This window comes from Hyla sarda, chromosome 3, assembly GCF_029499605.1.
Source record: "Hyla sarda isolate aHylSar1 chromosome 3, aHylSar1.hap1, whole genome shotgun sequence".
Lineage (NCBI taxonomy): Eukaryota > Metazoa > Chordata > Amphibia > Anura > Hylidae > Hyla > Hyla sarda.
Genome location: NC_079191.1, coordinates 429,644,295 through 429,662,465, shown reverse-complemented (window position 1 = coordinate 429,662,465; position 18,171 = coordinate 429,644,295). Strand labels below are relative to the sequence as shown.

The following is an 18,171-nucleotide window of genomic DNA, read 5'->3' as shown; positions in this document are numbered from 1 at the left end:
GGCCTAGGATCACTAATCTCTGTCCTCCTTGGAACCTTAAAGTGGTACTCCGCTGCTCAGCTGTTGGAACAAACTGTTACCAACGCTGGAGCCGGGAGCTCGTATTGTCATAGCCCCGCCCTCTCAATGCAAGTCTATGGGAGGGGCGTGACAGCAGCCATGCCTCCTCCCATAGACTTGCATTGAGGGGGCGGATGTGATGTCATGAGGGGGTGGGGCTATGACATCACGCGGCTCGAGCATTTCAAACGCTGAGCAGCGGAGTACCCCTTTAATGTAGTCCTTGTAGCCCTTTGAGCGCATCTCTATTAACCCCTTAAGGACCCAGGGTTTTTCCGTTTTTGCATTTTCGTTTTTTTCAGGCCCTCTCTACCTTACAGCTAGAGATGAGCGAATTTACAGTAAATTCGATTCGTCACGAACTTCTCAGCTCGGCAGTTGATGACTTATCCTGCATAAATTAGTTCAGCTTTCAGGTGCTCCCGTGGGCTGGAAAAGGTGGATACAGTCCTAGGAGAGTCTTTCCTAGGACTGTATCCACCTTTTCCAGCCCACCGGAGCACCTGAAGGCTGAACTAATTTATGCAGGATAAGTCATCAACTGCCGAGCTGAGAAGTTCGTGACGAATCGAATTTACTGTAAATTCACTCATCTTTACTTACAGCCTTTCTTTTCGGTCAGGGATGATAGAATTATCCTCAAATTTTTTTCCTAAAGTTTCTTCATCATTTCATAGGTCCCAGGATATTGTTATATCTTCCTTTTGCTCGGCTCCTAAACAGGATCAGGAAAGATCGATCAATTGTTTCGACATAAGGGGAGTCGTTCTACAGTATGTTGGATCCGCTTGTTCCTGGAGGAAAGACCAAAAAAACCTTTTCTCCAATTTGCAGGTCCCAACAAGGGGGAAAAGGCTTCCAAAAGTTCTATTGTGAGACGGATCCGTATGGCCATCAGCTCCTCTTGGAATAAAGTCTCATTCTACCCGCAGTCTCATTCTTCCTGGGCAGAAAGAGCATCTTCTTCTGTGGACCAGATTTGTCGCACAGCCACATGGGAAAAATTTGCATACGTTTTCCAAACATTATAGATTAGACCAAAAGATGTCCAGCACTAGGTGATCCGATGAAATCTTGCCTTTATTGGAGATTCACAACTTTATGGGATAAGACACAGGTACAGGAAAACTGACGCGTTTCAAGACTTTTACTTCCTCTAGATAGTCAAGTTTGATCGTCTTCTCGGCTCTCCACCAGGGCCGGCGCCGATCCGAGGACCTCACTAAACCATCCAATCGGTAGTAGCGACGGGCGGTGGGTACAAAGGGCAGGGACTTAAAGGGGTACTCCGACCCTGAGACATCTTATCCCCTATCCAAAGGATAGGGGATAAGATGTCTCACAGCGGGGGTCCCGCCGCTGGGGACCCCCGCAATCTTGTTTTCGCCACTCACCTGTTCGAGCTGCACACCGCGGTGCCAGCTCACAAACAGCTGGGTGGCGACCAAGACCCCGCCCCCGCTATGCAAGTCTACGGGAGGGGGCGTGACGGCAGTCACGCCCCCTCCCATAGACTTGTATAGCGGGGGGGGGGTCACGTCACATGGAGGCGGAGTCGTGACGTCACGATACTCCGGCCCCCTGGTCGCCACCCAGCTGTTTGTGAGCTGGCACCGTGGCATGCAGCTCGAACAGGTGGGTGGTGAAAACAAGATTGCGGGGGGTCCCCAGTGGCAGGTCCCCCACAGTGAGACATCTTATCCCCTATCCTTTGGATAGGGGATAAGATGTCTCGGGGCTGGAGTACCCCTTTAATGAACGCGAGCTTATGACCTGCACTTACTGGGAATTCCTTGTTCATGGGAAATAATCGCAATCCCCAATCCCTATCACGAATGGGGTTCAGCGGGTTACTCGAACCTGTCGGCGAAGGGTAGACACGCGCTGGTCCTGTTCAGTGTAGTGCGCGTGCAGCCCCGGACATCTAAGGGCATCACAGACCTGTTAGAGGGACAAGTGGCGTTCAGCCACACGAGATCGAGCACCAAGAAGTTGGACGCAGAATGACTAAGCGCAATACTGCGTGAAACGCGTCAGAGTTTTCATGTACCTGCGTCTTATCTCATAAATTTGTGAATCTCCAATAAAGGCAAGTGCTGGCCATCGGTTTCTTTTGGTTGAATGCACTTAATGGAAGCCGGGGCGCTGCCAGTGGGTCCACTGCACCGGTGTGTCTGAGAGGCTGGGGTGTAGCTGCGTATTTCCGGATCATTATAGATTAGATGTTCTCGCACATCAGGACACGGCTTTCGGACACAAGGTCTTGAGTGCTGTGGTCCCTCCCTAAAATACTATCCTTTGGTATTTATCTTAGGGTGCGTTGTCATGGAGACGACAGGGGATAACCGATAATTGTATTTCCTGGAAGTCTCCATGACAGCGCCCGTAATACTCACCCTTTTTGGCTTTCTTCCCGGTTTGGTCCTTTCGGTGATCACTTTTTCCTCTCTACTCTGTGTTCTTTGTAATACACCGGGATTGGAGAGGAAGGGATGGGGTTATAAACTCTGTATTTTTCCTGTCCCAATTAGATTTCACCATTTTGACTCATCGATCCAAGGCACCTGCTGCCATTTTTCTGCACCCCCGCTCCCATGTTTTCATGCATCTTCCATGATGACCATCTCTGGCCAGACGTCTCCACACGGTAGATGGACACATCAGGTCCGTGCTGCTGGACATATACTGCTTTTGAAGGGAAGATTTGTCCTTGATCTGCTGTTTCCATGTCAGCCACCCTGTTTGGGGACCTCCTTACCCGTATGTTCATAGAGCAGTTTCTTAAGCCCAGTCCTCAAGACTCCCTAACGGGTCAAGTTTTCTAGATCGACATAATCCAATATATAAACTTATTCCACTTCTGTATATGGTATTTACCCACAGCATAAAGTGTCACCTTATGTTATGTGCTGAGTGACTCCACCTGCAGAATAGTGAGTGCAGCTCTGGAGTATAATACAGGATATAACTCAGGATCAGTACAGGATAAGTAATGTAATGTATGTACACAGTGACCTCACCAGCAGAATAGTGAGTACAGCTCTGGAGTATAATACAGGATATAACTCAGGATCAGTACAGGATAAGTAATGTAATGTATGTACACAGTGACCCCACCAGCAGAATAGTGAGTACAGCTCTGGAGTATAATACAGGATATAACTCAGGATCAGTACAGGATAAGTAATGTAATGTATGTACACAGTGACCTCACCAGCAGAATAGTGAGTACAGCTCTGCAGTATAATACAGGATATAACTCAGGATCAGTACAGGATAAGTAATGTAATGTATGTACACAGTGATCTCACCAGCAGAATAGTGAGTGCAGCTCTGGAGTATAATACAGGATATAACTCAGGATCAGTACAGGATAAGTAATGTATGTACACAGTGACCTCACCAGCAGAATAGTGAGACCAGCTCTTGAGTATAATACAGGATATAACTCAGGATCAGTACAGGATAAGTAATGTAATGTATATACACAGTGACCTCACCAGCAGAATAGTGAGACCAGCTCTGGAGTATAATACAGGATATAACTCAGGATCAGTACAGGATAAGTAACGTATGTACACAGTGATCTCACCAGCAGAATAGTGAGTGCAGCTCTGGAGTATAATACAGGATATAACTCAGGATCAGTACAGGATAAGTAATGTATGTACACAGTGACCTCACCAGCAGAATAGTGAGTATAGCTCTGTAGTATATTACAGGATATAACTCAGGATCAGTACAGGATAAGTAATGTATGTACACAGTGACCTCACCAGCAGAATAGTGAGACCAGCTCTTGAGTATAATACAGGATATAACTCAGGATCAGTACAGGATAAGTAATGTAATGTATGTACACAGTGACCTCACCAGCAGGATAGTGAGTACAGCTCTGGAGTATAATACAGGATATAACTCAGGATAAGTAATTTATGTAGCATCAGGACACTGATTTTATATATAAACTAATAATTGGCGCTCGCCCTACACTTTACATTACGAGGTATAACAGAAAGTTGCACAATTCTGTAGCATGAATTCCCTTTATTCATTTCTCCTGCCATAAAGCAATTTATCCCCCTAGAACCCAGTGTAATCCGGACACATTAATATGGTGTAAAGACGACTTCACTTCAGTTATTCGTTCTGTTTATTGACTTGAAAGAAAGGGAATACAAATGATTTCTGTAGAGTGCGGCGCACTGACATCGAGGGGGGGGGGGGGGGGATAAAAAAATAAAGTGACCCAAGGGGGGGGGGGGGAAATATATAATAAAAACAATTCTACACATAAAAGAAATAAACTGGTGTCCCCTAAAGAATTAGTAAAAACAGTGAAAATAAATATTGGAGACTTAAGTTTTATACTTTAATGTGGTAAATAATACAAAGTAACTTAAACGGCGTAATATAGATCAAAAGGAAAATAAAATAAAATAGTAAAGAGCATTCTTTTGAAACATTTAATATCAGTCCATAGCAAATAGTCATTACATACCAAAAAGCTCTAAGTGTTAACTAGATCCACCACAACTCCAGACAAATCTCCACAACTTTAAAATCTGAGATCAATGAAACGTTTATTCGTCTTGATCCCTGCAGCTTGGTTCGTAATGCTTGATGGTCTTTTTGTTTTTTCCAAAACTTTTTTTTTTTTCCCCCCCCTAAAACCTTTAGTCATTTTTTTCAACTTTTTAATTTTTATTATTTGTTTTTAATTTTTTTTTTTTTTCAAGATGCCATTTGTCTGCATCAGACCTTAATACTAAACATATGATTTTTTTTTTTTTTTTATCCGGACCCAGGAGGGCGGAAAAAAAAAAAATAAAAAAAAGTAAATGAAAAAGTAAAAATACAAAAAAAAAAAATTATTTTTTAAAATAAAAGAAAAAAAAAAAAAATGGTGTCGTATGTAAATTTTAGACTTATAAAAATATAGTGGAGCCGTGAAACGCGGCACTGACCGTGCCGGAAGCTGTTGTTGGTTCCTTTGATTTTTTTTTTTAATGTATTTATTTTTATTTATTTTTTAAATTATTATTATTGCACAGAAATTTTTACTGACTTTGGCGGGTCAGTCTCATCCACATTATTCGGGATGTCAAGGAAAAGGAGCAGGATTTGGCAAGTTGTAATGGCGGCTTTGTGTCCGACGTAGGGAGAGAAAAAAATATATATATAAAATGATCGCTAAATTGCATCTGGGTAAAAGTCCTGTAAAATTTCCATATTTAACCTGTGAGATAGGGCCCCAAAAAGACAAAACAAATACAAAAAAAAAAACAAAAAAAACATAACCCTAATCTAAAAAGGAAAGAGCGCAATTTCTGTAACTAGATTCAGGTTATATTTTGATATTTCGGGGGGGGGGGGGAAATCACTTTAGATTTAAATTTATTAATTTTTTGGGAGCTGCCCAAAATAGTTCACTTGTCTTGACCAGGGGCAGAAGAGACATCTTAGTTGAACGTAATACAGCATTCGATTACTTCTTTCGGAAACAGCGCCCCCCTTGTGCTCAGTTTTTTGGGTGGTATTGCAGCTCAGTTCCATTAAACATAAAGGGTTACTCCAGTGGAAAACTTTATTTTTTTTAATCAACTGGTGCCAGAGAGTTAAACAGATTTGTAAATTACTTCTATTAAATAAAAATATTTTTTTTTTTAATCTTTCCAGTACTTATTTGCTGCTAAATACTACAGAGGAAAAATTATTTTCTTTTTGGAACACAGTGCTCTCTGCTGACATCTCCTGTCCATTTTAGGAACTGTCCAGAGTAGGAGAAAATCCCCATAGCAAACCTATGCTGCTCTGGTCAGTTCTCAAAATGGACAGAGATGTCAGCAGAGAGCGCTGTGGTCGTGATGTCAGCAGAGAGCTCCGTGTTCCAAAAAGTAAAGAATTTCCTCTGCAGTATTCAGCAGCTAATAAGTACTGGAAGGATTAAGATTTTTTTAATAGAAGTAATTTACAAATCTGTTTAACTTTCTGGCACCAGTTGATTTAAAAAAAAAAAAAGTTCCACCGGAGTACCCCTTCAAAAGGGGTACTCCAGCTTTCGGAACAGTTTTTTTTTTCTCAAAAAGCTGAACAGCGGAGTCGGGAGCTCGTGACGTCTTCGCCCCGCCCCCTCAATGAAAGTCTATGGAAATGGGGCATGGCGGCTGTCACGCCCCCTCCCATAGACTTGCATTGAGGGGGTGGGGCTATGACATCACGAGCTCCCAGCTCCAGCGGCTGGAACAGCCGAGTACCCCTTTAATGGAGCGGAGTTGTAGTACCAGGAATAGCCTGAGGACAGGTGTGGCGCCATTTCTGGAAGAAATCAGCTAGGTTATCCAGCATTAGAAAAACATAAGGCAGTGCTTCCCAACCAGTGCGCCTCCAGCTGTTGCATAACTACAACTCCTAGCATGCTCGGACAGCCAGCAGTTGTAGTTTAGCAACAGTTGGTTGGGAAACACTGAGCGACGGATTATTATCCTTGTGGATTTTTTTTTCTGCACAATGTGAATCCGCCCCTAAATAAAACTTTGTGATAAACCTAAATTATTTATTTTATTATTTTATTTTTATCATAACAAATACAGCACGTTCTCCTCTTAAGGACCTTGTATAATTAGTCGCTTGTCATTTCAGGAGATTTATCTTAATTTTATTCCGTCCCTCTTAGAGACTGTCCAAGATTATACAAAAAAAAAAAAACAGTTTTCTTGCATAAACAGCACCACTCCCGTCCACAGGTTGTGTCTGGTATTGCAGCTCGGCTCCATTGAAGTGAATGGGACTGGGCTGCAGTACCGCACGCAACCTGTGGACAAGAGTGGTGCTGTTTTTGCAAAACGAAGCAGCGTTTTTTTCCCTAATCCTGGACAGCCCCTCTATCGTCATCTTATCTGGGGTGTATATATACCCAGCATGCACTGCTTCCAACGCAAACTAGAGGAGAGGATTTATCGATAGTCCTTATACAAGGATGGAGCATGTTCCGCAACAGTGGTCAGCAAAATGGGTTGCATTTAATTAGACAAAAAAATAAAAAATTTATAAAAAAAAATAAATAAATTATAAAATAAAATAGCCCAGTTATCCAGAGGCAGGTACTGCAGCTCATCTGAACGGTGCAATACCACGTGGGGCACATAGGTGGCGCTGTTTCTTAAAGGTAAATCACAGATTACTTGGAGCCAAGTAAAGGTAAATCACAGATTACGATCAGATGGAGCCAAGTAATCTGCGATTTACCTTTACGATCAGATGGAGCCAAGTAAAGGTAAATCACAGATTACGATCAGATGGAGCCAAGTAATCTGCGATTTACCTTTACGATCAGATGGAGCCAAGTAAAGGTAAATCACAGATTACGATCAGATGGCTCCAAGTAAAGGTAAATCACAGAGTACGATCAGATGGAGCCAAGTAAAGGTAAATCACAGATTACGATCAGATGGCTCCAAGTAAAGGTAAATCACAGATTACGATCAGATGGCTCCAAGTAAAGGTAAATCACAGATTACGATCAGATGGCTCCAAGTAAAGGTAAATCACAGATTACGATCAGATGGAGCCAAGTAAAGGTAAATCACAGATTACGATCAGATGATGATCGCAGATCAGATACAATACATCAGATATATAAAATGAAAACCAAACACACTGCAGATCTAAATGCGGTGAACCTATGGCCACTTGTCTTCTATGGTTGCAGAAGAAAAAAAAAAAAAAAAAAACCACGCAAGGTGCGACGCCATGCAAAGCCTTGGGTATATTCTCCAAATAAGAGGCGGGCGCTGCCTGTGGTATTGCATAGATTAGATATGTGTAACACAAATGCACAGTCAGTATCTGCGTCCCCCTTTACATCTGGAGGGACCCGGCCAAAGGGGATGGATGTTATATGGACCATACGTTCATTACGCCGCCATTTTGTTTTGCGCATAACCTGCATTAACATAACACTTCCCATGGTCGCGTCTTTAGAAAACATAAATCAGCGTTTTCCCAAGCAGGGTCCCTCCAGCTGTTGCAAAACTACAACTCCCAGCATGCCCGGACAGCCAACGGCTGTCCGGGCATGCTGGGAGTTGTAGTTTTGCAACAGCAGTTGGAAAACACTGACCTATCTGAATACCTATAGGGCTCCCACTTACCAATCGACAAAGTGTGTTATCCAGGATTAGAAAACCAGATGATTTCTTTCAGAAACGGCGCCACTCTTGCCCTCAGGTTATGTGCGGTATTACAGCTCATTTTAAAAAAAGGGGTACTCCGGTGAAAAACTTATTTTTATTATTATTTTTTTAATCAACTGGTGCCAGATGGTTAAATAGATTTGTAAGTTACTTCTATTAAAAAATATTTATCCTTCCAGTACTTTTTAGCAGCTGTAAGCTACAGAGGAAATTCTTTACTTTTTTTGTCTTGTCCACAGTGCTCTCTGCTGACACCTCTGTCCGTGTCAGGAACTGTCCAGAGCAGCATAGGATTGTTATGGGGTTTTTCTCCTACTCAGCTGACACCTGATTCCTGTATAAGGGACTATCCAGAGAGCACTACGGTCAGACAGAAAAGAAATTAAGTACTGGAAGGATTTTCTTTTTTATTAGCGGCTGTACGCTACAGAGGAAATTCTTAAAAGATTTTTTAATAGAAGTCATTTACAAATCTGTTTAACTTTCTGGCACCAGTTGATTTACAAAAAAATAAATAAAAATAAAATGTTTTCCACCGGAGTACCCCTTTAAATGAAGGAAGCCAAGTTGTAATACCGCACACAACCAGAGGACTGGTGTGTGGCGCTGTTTTTCTATTCCTGGATAATCCCTTTAAATATCCAGGTTTTGTTAAAGGGGTACTCTGGAGGGGGGGGGGGGGGGTGGAGTTTTAAATAAACTGCTCTCCGAAAGTTAAAGAGATTTGTAAATTACTTCTATATAGAAATCTTAATCTTTCCAGTACTTATCAGCTGCTGTATGCTCCAGAGGAAGTGGTGTTGTTCTTTCCAGTCTGACCACAGTGCTCTCTGCTGACACCTCTGTCCGTGTCAGGAACTGTTTAGAGCAAGTAAGGTTCTCCATGGAGATTGGCTCCTGCTCCGGACAGTTCCTGACACGGACAGAGGTGTCAGCAAAGAGCACTGTGGTCAGACAGAAAAGAACGTCAACTTCCTCTGTAGCAGCAGCTGATAAGTACTGGAAGGATTAAAGGGGTTATCCAGGAAAAAACTTTTTTTTTATATCTATCAACTGACTCCAGAAAGTTAAACATATATGTAAATTACTTCTATTAAAAAATCTTAATCCTTTCAGTACTTATGAGCTGCTGAAGTTAAGGTTGTTCTTTTCTGTCTAAGTGCTCTCTGATGACACGTGTCTCGGGAAACGCCCAGTTTAAAAGCAAATCCACATAGCAAACCTCTTCTAAACTGGGCGGTTCCCGAGACACTAGTCATCAGAGAGCACTTAGACAGAAAAGAACAACTCAACTTCAGAAGCACATAAGTACTGAAAGGATTAAGATTTTTTTTAATAGAAATAATTTACAAATCTGTTTAACTTTCTTAAGCCAGTTGATATATAAAAAAAATGTTTTTCCCTGGAATACCCCTTTTTTTTTTTTTTTTTTTTATATAGAAGTCATTTACAAATTTGTTTGACATTCTTCTTTTCTTCTGGAGTACCCCTTTAATGTTCCCTTTATGGAGGATCGATTGCTCAGGTCTGTCTTCTATCACCGCAGGCCCCGTATGGGGACAATGTAAACCTTTCACAGACCTTGCTCTACAACTATCCGCACTGAACTGCACTAGACATGGCTTTTATTTATCCTTCCATCGTATTGGATCTGTTATGTAGCCAATTACTATCAGTCTGACCTTCTTCTATTTATGATCATCATCATCAAATACCATCGGCCATCGATTAGCTTAGTCTGACCAAATTTCAAAGTTTCTCCTATTATCCAGAAAATATGGCTAACACCCTCAGACGGTCATTCTTGACTTTTCGGGGCAACCAAATGAGGCGAGATTCCGTTTTTTTGGCTGAAGTTACTGTAGTTTTGTTTCCCTCTGATCACTATTATTAGGGCAGTGGTCTCCGAAACTGTGGCCCTCCATCTCTAGCAAAACTGCAACTCCCAGCAAGCCCGGACAGCCAATGGGTTATCCAGAAATAAAAGACTCGAGCTAATTTCTTTGAACAACAGCACCACACTTGTCCTCAGGTTGTGTGTAGTATTACAACTTGACTCCATTTACTTCAATGGAACGGAGCTGCAATACCGCACATAACCTGAGGATGAGAGTGGTGCTGTTTCTGGAAGAAATCAGCTCTGGTTTTCTAATTCTGGATAACTTGATGTAGACTGGTAAGTGGGAGGACTATAGATATTCATTAAAGGGGCACTCCGGTGGAAAACTTTTTTGCTTTTTAAAATCAACTGGTGCTAGGAAGTTAAAACAGATTTGTAAAGGACTTCAATTAGAAAATATAAATCCTTCCAGTATTTATTAGCTGCTGAATACTACAGAGGAAATTCTTCTCTTTTTGGAACACAGAGCTCTCTGCTGACATCACGAGCACAGTGCTCTCTGCTGACACCTCTGTCCATTTTAAGAACTGTCCAGAGTAGGAGAAAATCCCCATAGAAAACATATGCTGCTCTGGACAGTTCCTAAAATGGACAGAGATGTCAGCAGAGAGCACTGTGCTCATGATGTCAGCAGAGAGCTCTGTGTTCCAAAAAGAAAATAATTTCCTCTGTAGTATTCAGCAGATAAGTATTGGAAGGATTAAGATTTTTTTTAAATAGAAGTAATTCACAAATCTGTTTAACTTTCTGGCACCAGTTGATTAAAAAAAATAAAATAAAAAGTTTGCCAACGGAGTACCCCTTTAACTAAGTGTACCTCCAGCTGTTGCAAAACTACAACTCCCAGTTAGAGGGTCACAATTTTAGAGACCACTGGATTAGGGTTATAGTGAATAAAGTGATGTAGAGACGAGCACATGTACAGTAACTCTGGCCAGATCGGCCATCGATTTGTTTGGTCTTGAAGTAGTTCTGCTTTAAAAAGTCACGTATGACACTGAGGATACGGTGTCACTATGGGGAAACCCGTCTGCCACACGTGCTGTCGAAATCCATCGGTGCTAGGACCAGATGGAGACGCGCCATCGACGGCAATGCAGTCCGCGCATATTTCCGACAAGAGAATTAAAGGGGTACTCCGGTGAAAACCTTTTCTTTTAAATCAACTGGTGGCAGAAAATTAAACATATTTGCAAATTACTTCTATTAAAAAATCTTAATCCTTCCTGTACTTATTAGCTTGTGAACACTACAGTGTACATTATTTGCTTTTTGGAATGCTCTCTGATGACATCACGAGCACAGTGCTCTCTGCTGACGCTATTATAATAATAATAAGTCTTTATTTATTGTTGTACTTAGTAGGATCTGAACCCAAGTTCCCAGCACTGCAAGGCAGCAGTGCTAACTACTGAGCCACCATGCTGCCCTTAGCATACATCTGCTATGCATCTGCTATGCACGGTTGCTAAAATGGACAGAGATGCCAGCAGAGAGCACTGTGCTCGTGATGTCATCAGTGTTCCAAAAAGAAAGGAATTTCCTCTGTAGCATTCAGCAGCTAATAAGTACTGGAAGGATTAAGATTTTTTAATAGAAGTAATTTACAAATATGTTTAACTTTCTGCCACCAGTTGATTTAAAAGAAAAAAGGTTTTCACCGGAGTACCCCTTTAATGACTTTGGTTGGGTCACATGTAGCACATCCGCAGCTTTTTTTCACGCTGTGGATGCGCCGACTGCAGTCACGAGACAGAGCGCCCTGCTGCGGCCGGGTAGCTCTGTGTGTTCGCTTATAGCGGTGGATTTCCTGCTATAAGCGAACACACAGAGCTACCCGGCCGCAGCAGGGCCGCTCGGTCTCGTGACTGCCGTCGCGTGAAATAAGCTGCGGATGCACTGTATGTGACCCTACCCCTACGACGGTGCCGCAAAATCCCATTGGAGACAATGGGGGGGCTGCTGCGCCAGAATTTTGTAGTGTGAATGTAACCTTAGGACTTGATAGAATGGATAGAGTCAGGGGGAGGCCTCAGTGTCATATCCGACTTTTGTCGTTTGAGTTCTGTTCCGGTTAAGACCAGTGTTTCTGCAACCAGGGTGCCTCCAGCTGTTGCAAAACTACAACTCCCAGCATGCCCCGACAGCCAAAGGCTGTCCGGGCATGCTGGGAGTTGTAGTTTTGCAACAGCTGGAGGCACCCTGGTTGCAGAAACACTGGTTAATACCAGTGTTACTGGTTACTACCCCCCAAGTGGTTATGTGACGGTAGGATGTATGGATACTGTATGGCAGTGGTCTTCAACCTGCGGACCTCCAGATGTTTCAAAACTACAACTCCCAGCATGCCCAATGGCTGTGTGGGTATGCTGGGAGTTGTAGTTTTGAAACATCTGGAGGTCCACAGGTTGAAGACCACTGCTGTATGGTATGAGGTGTGTACGGAGAAAGACACCCATTAAATAGTGTCTCCCCCCCCCCCCCCCCGTGCACGTAAATTCGGCTTGCGGCCACCTCTAATTTATAAAGAGCCTGGCTCCTTGCCCTATAGATCAGGCACCGGTCCACATTGATGAAGTACAGCGCCATCCAAACTCCAAGTCAGGCGATGGCGGCCAGGAATCACAGCGCTGCATCGCCACGTGACAGTGAATGTGGTTGTGTGGCGGCACGAATCCGACCGGCACCAGAATTAAATCCGGGATACAATTCACAGCAATTTGCAGCTCGCAACGCAACCACGTTCATTTTCATCAGCTGGGATGCAGGTGTGCAGTATTTTGCCATACTCACTGCACGTATAGGGTCCGCGGTTTTAGATGGTATGGGGTACGGGTAGAGCACAGGCTAGAAGAGTGTTTCCCAATCAGGGTGCCTCCAGCTGTTGCAAAACTACAACTCCCTGCATGCTAAGCAGCAGGTATAATGTTTTGGGTAGTGAATGGGAGACCAACAGCAATGCTCAGAGCAGCGTTTCCCAACCAGGGTGCCTCCAGCTGTTGCAAAACTACAACTCTGCTGCAGAGCTTGATGGAAATTCTATAAAAAAAATAAAAATAAAAGTGTTTTCCCAAGCTGTCCGGCTATGCTGGGAGTTGTAGTATGCAACATCTGGAGGGACACATTTAGGAGACCACTGGTCTATAATGATCAGTATACATACTGTAGGGCAGTGTTTCCCAACAAGGGTGCCTCCAGCTGCTGCAAAATTACAACTCCCTGCATGCTCGGACAGCCTGCGGCTGTCCACGCATGCAAGAAGTTGTAGTTTTGCAACAGCTGGAGGCACCCTGGTTGGGAAACACTGCTTTGAGCACTGCCGTTTGTCTCCCATTCACTACCAAAAACATGATACCTGCTGCTTAGCATGCTGGGAGTTGTACTTTTGAAACAGCTGTAGGCATCCTGGTTAGGAAACACGGCCCTACAGTATGTATACTGATCATTATAGACCAGTGGTCTCCTAACTGTGGCCCTCCAGATATTGCAAACTACAACTCCCAGCATTGCCGGACAGCTTGGGAAAACACCATCAAGCTCTGCAGCTAAGAAGCACTGCTGACTCAAGTGCACGAGGGTCCGGATGAACGCAACCTGACCAAAAAAAAAAAACACTTAATCAGTTATTTAACAGTTGTGAAACTACAACTCCCAGCAGGCTTTTATAGCGTATGCTCGGAGTTGCATAATATAAATCCAAGCATACGGTATATATTACTAAGGGATCCAGCAATCCGAAGAGCAAGCAAAACATTCAGTGCAGCGCTGTTCTGTAATGCACCATTATAATTTGAATATTACATCCAGATATAAACTACACAAAAAATGGACGTTCAACAGTTAAATCTACATTCCGAGCAACCCTGATCTGTCAAGTCGAGGGGAGCCGCAGTTCTCTCCAACTTTAATGCCTGCAAATCTCCACCATCCCCAAACTTTGGGGGGGGAAAAAAAATAAAAAAAAAATAAAAAAATTTTTAAAATATAAAAGAAAAGAAAATTAAAATAAATAAAATTAAAATAAAATATATATATAGAAAAATAAAATAAAAAAACACTGATCGAGCGCCCCAATGAGGCCTGTGCCTCGGCCCTTACCTAGACTAGGTTGTCAGCAGCAAAATAAATGGACGTCTTTAACAAAGTTGCAATAAAACATCTGGGGAAAGAAAATACCGTTCTCCGCCCCTACTCCCAGGCTATCCCCCAACTTGTAATTGTGCATTAAAAGGAGAAGGGGGAGGGAGTTACGGTTCGAAATCGATGCCCCAAGTCTTCTCTGTGGAGACTCAATAAAGCTGGTTGAATTCTTTTTTTTTTTTTCCCTTAAACTTACACAAAATGAACTCTTTCTATAGTCCTATAAATAATTTATTAAATTTTCTTTTAAAAAAAAATTGTGCTGTTAACCAAGGGCAACACATTTTTTTTTCTTTTTACTGGATCCGGAAAAAGTACAAAACCTTAGGATTTTGTAAGTCGGCGGCTTCAATGGTTATGGTCCAATAGGATTTTTTTTTTTTGGATATACTGTTTTTTGCAAACTGTTTCTGAAGGGTTTAAAAAAAAAAAAAAAAATGAATAAAAAATAAAATAAAAATCAAAATAAATTAAATTAAAAAAAAACAGAAGTAAGGCTACTATCCATGAACCAAGCTGGAAAGATATCAAGCTAAATAAGGCGGAAAGAATCCATGAAACGAGAGGAGAAAATACTTTCCTATTAAATGGATACTCAGACTAAAGCGATCTATCAAGCCTTCTAAACTGTTAAATAATTTTTTTTTTTTTTTTTGTGTTTTTTTTTGTTTTTTCCAAACAAGCATTAAACTTCATTACACAGAAGAGCAACAAGGATGGTAAGAGGCTGCCGGACAAAAAGGCAGAAGGGGAGAAAAGATACCGAGTTCAATGGACAGCTTGAATATAGCACAGTTCTTCACAACCGATGGGGGGTAACATGGTGTCCAATAACAATCTATACGACGTGCTTCATCGGAGCTGGGGACTATGAAGCAGGGTGGTAAATGATCGCCAGCCCTCCCCCACACAGGAGGAGGAGGGGCGGCACCAGACTCGTAGGTTTTTGTATTTTTTTCACTTTTTTTTTTAAACTTCTCTTGAAAAGCGTCAGTCCCGCTATCAATCTTGTTTGTGTTTTTTTTTTTTTTTTTGCACCAATCCCAAGCCATTTAAAAATACGACTAAATTTTAAGTTAGACAAGTCGTCTTCAAAAAAAAAAAAAAAAAAGGGAAAATAATTTTTTAACGAAAAAGAAAAAAAAAAATTAACAAAAAATATTCGCCATCAACTGTCCATGCTACTGCATTCCTCTAGAGCAGAAGGAGGGGCGGCATTGAGGGAGAGAAAGTGGGAAGGAGGGAAAGAAAAACAAAAAAGGAAAACGTTAATACAACAATGGTTACAGATTCATGAACAATACAGTACAATCAGCCTTAGAAGTAACTTACAAAAAAAAAAATTTTCTTTTATTAAAAAGCTGCTGAAAAGCCATCAGGCAGCCTTGGCTCCAAAACTGAAGTGGAGTGAAGAAGTATTAAAGGGGTACTCCGGTGGAAACATTTATTTTGCACATCAACTGGTGCCAGAAAGTTAAACAGATTTTTAAATTACTTCTACTAAAAAAAAAATAAAAAATAAAATAAAAAATCGTAATCCTTCCAGTACATATCAGCTGCTTTATACTACAGAGGAAGTTGAGTTGTTCTTTTTCAGTCTGACTACAGTGCTCTCTGCTGACACCTTTGTCCATGTCAGGAACTGTCCAGAGCAGGAGAGGTTTGCTATGAGGATTTGCTCCTCCTCTGGATAGTTCCTGACATGGACAGAGGTGTCAGCAGAGAGCACTGTGGTCAGACTGGAAAGAACTACACAACTTCCTCTGTAGTATACAGCAGATAAGTACTGGAAGGACTATTTTTTTTTTTTTTTATAGAAGTAATTTACAAATCTGTTTTAACTTTCTGGCACCAGTTGATAAAAAAAAAAATAAAAATAAAAATAAAAAAAAGAATAAAATAAATAAATAAAAGTTTTCCACTGGAAAAAGTGTATAATACGCAGATAAATATGGTACTTTCTAAATGTTTTTGTTCTGTAATTATTACTAGAGATGAGCGAACTTACAGTAAATTTGATTCGTCACGAACTTCTCGGCTCGGCAGTTGATGACTTTTCCTGCATAAATTAGTTCAGCTTTCCGGTGCTCCCGTGGGCTGAAAAAGGTGGATACAGTCCTAGGAAAGAGTCTCCTAGGACTGTATCCACCTTTTCCACCCCACCAGAGCACCGGAAAGCTGAACTAATTTACGCAGGAAAAGTCATCAACTGCCGAGCCGAGAAGTTCGTGACGAATCGAATTTACTGTAAGTTCGCTCATCTCTAGTAATAATTACAGAACAAAAACATTTAGAAAGTACCATATTTATCTGCGTATTATACACTTTTTTTTTAAACTTACACTTTGAGCTAAAAGTCTGTGTGTTATACGCCAATAAACTCTTTCTGGCCCAGAAAAAGCCGCTGCAGTCCAATGATTTAAATCGTCCGCTTTAAATCATTTAACTGCAGCGGCTTCTGCGCGGCCAGAGTCCCGCCACCGCCCGATTCCAACGTCCATCCCCGGCTTTCATATCTAGGCGCACTCGTCAGTGCACAGCGACAGCGCAAACCGCCATCAAAGCCTGCAGGAGCGCGCCGGCAGGTAAATATAAAAGCCGGGGATCGGGGGGGGGGGACGCGGCCGCTTTCCATCATTAAACTGCAGCAGCTTCTGCTGGGCCAAAAAGATCTATCGGGGTACAATACGCACCCTCATTTTAACAAGGATATTTGGGTAAAAAACCTTTACCCAAATTTCCTTGGAAAAATTAGGGTGTGTGTTATACCCCAATAAATACGGTAATTTGTGTGGCTGCATTAAACAGAACTTACCTCTGTGCAGACAGAGCGAGTGCTTATTTTTGGAAATACTAGTTTTAATTAATAACGTATTGGGGATTATAATATTTTGTGAACTTTTTTTTTCTCCAAGGGTAAAATGTCAGAATTGTTTTCCATCCATTTGTATTCGATCAGGTTCACTGCGTGCACACAGGATGGGTTTTTATTAGGGATCGACCGATATCCGTTTTTTTTTTAGGGCCGATACCGATAATCGGTGGCGGTTAGGGCCGATAACTTATATCGGAATATCGGTATAAGTTATCGGCTATTTATCCCCCTGCGACACCGCTGCAGATCATTGATTTAAAGCGGGCGCTTTAAATCAATAAACTGCAGTGGCTTTTGCGGTGCCATAGGCCGCCGCCGCCACCACCCGCTTCTCTCCCCCTGCCTGTCCGGGGGTCCTGAGACCTATCACCGCCACCGCTCTCCCCGCCGTGCCGCACCGCGCCTAGGGGTGCCTCCAGCTGTTGCAAAACTACAACTCCCAGCATGTTGGACTATATAGTAGTGTATAGTATATGTCAGTGTTTCCCAACTAGGGGTGCCTCCAGCTGTTGCAAAACTACTACTCCCAGCATGCCCGGACAGCCGTTGGCTGTCCGGGCATGCTGGGAGTTGTAGTTTTGCAACAGCTGGAGGGCCTAATGTAGGTATAGTATATTATACAGACCCCTGTCCATCCCAGAACCCTGACTCCCCTTCCCAGTTGCTGCAGGGACCGTCCGGGGAGGGTGGTCCGGGCCATTCATCCTTCCTGTAGTGTCCGGCGCCATTTCGGGTGGAGGGTGAACCGGTCCGGGCTGTCCTCCTTCTCCGGGGGTCCTCTTCTCCACTCTGGGCAGGCTCCGGCCTAGTAACGCTGCATAGACGCCGCTGCACAGCGACGCACCTGACGTCACGGCGTCTATGCAGCGTACTAGGCCGGAGCCTGCCCGGAGTGGAGAAGAGGACCCCCGGAGAAGAAGGACAGCCCGGACCGGTTCACCCTACACCAGGAATGCCGCCAGACACTACAGGAAGGATGGATGGCCCGGACCACCCCCATT

General features: G+C 42.7%; 1 protein-coding gene and 1 long non-coding RNA gene across 3 annotated transcripts in view; one reads left to right on the top strand and one right to left on the bottom strand.

Annotated features, from left to right (window-relative positions):
• Positions 1 to 4,251: 4,251 nt before the first annotated feature.
• On the top strand, positions 4,252 to 8,641 carry LOC130360878 (uncharacterized). Its single transcript, XR_008890855.1, has 2 exons — positions 4,252 to 7,336; positions 7,413 to 8,641. It is a non-coding gene; the product is annotated as an uncharacterized LOC130360878 (long non-coding RNA).
• Positions 8,642 to 13,478: 4,837 nt separating this feature from the next.
• WDR26 (WD repeat domain 26) overlaps positions 13,479 to 18,171 on the bottom strand; it is a 68,229-nt gene continuing 63,536 nt past the window's right edge. For both annotated transcript variants that reach the window (XM_056568462.1, XM_056568461.1), the window contains exon 15: positions 13,479 to 15,489. In XM_056568462.1, coding sequence (XP_056424437.1) covers positions 15,464 to 15,489 — 26 coding nt within the window. In that variant the 3' untranslated portion in view covers positions 13,479 to 15,463. The remainder of the gene's footprint in view (positions 15,490 to 18,171) is intronic.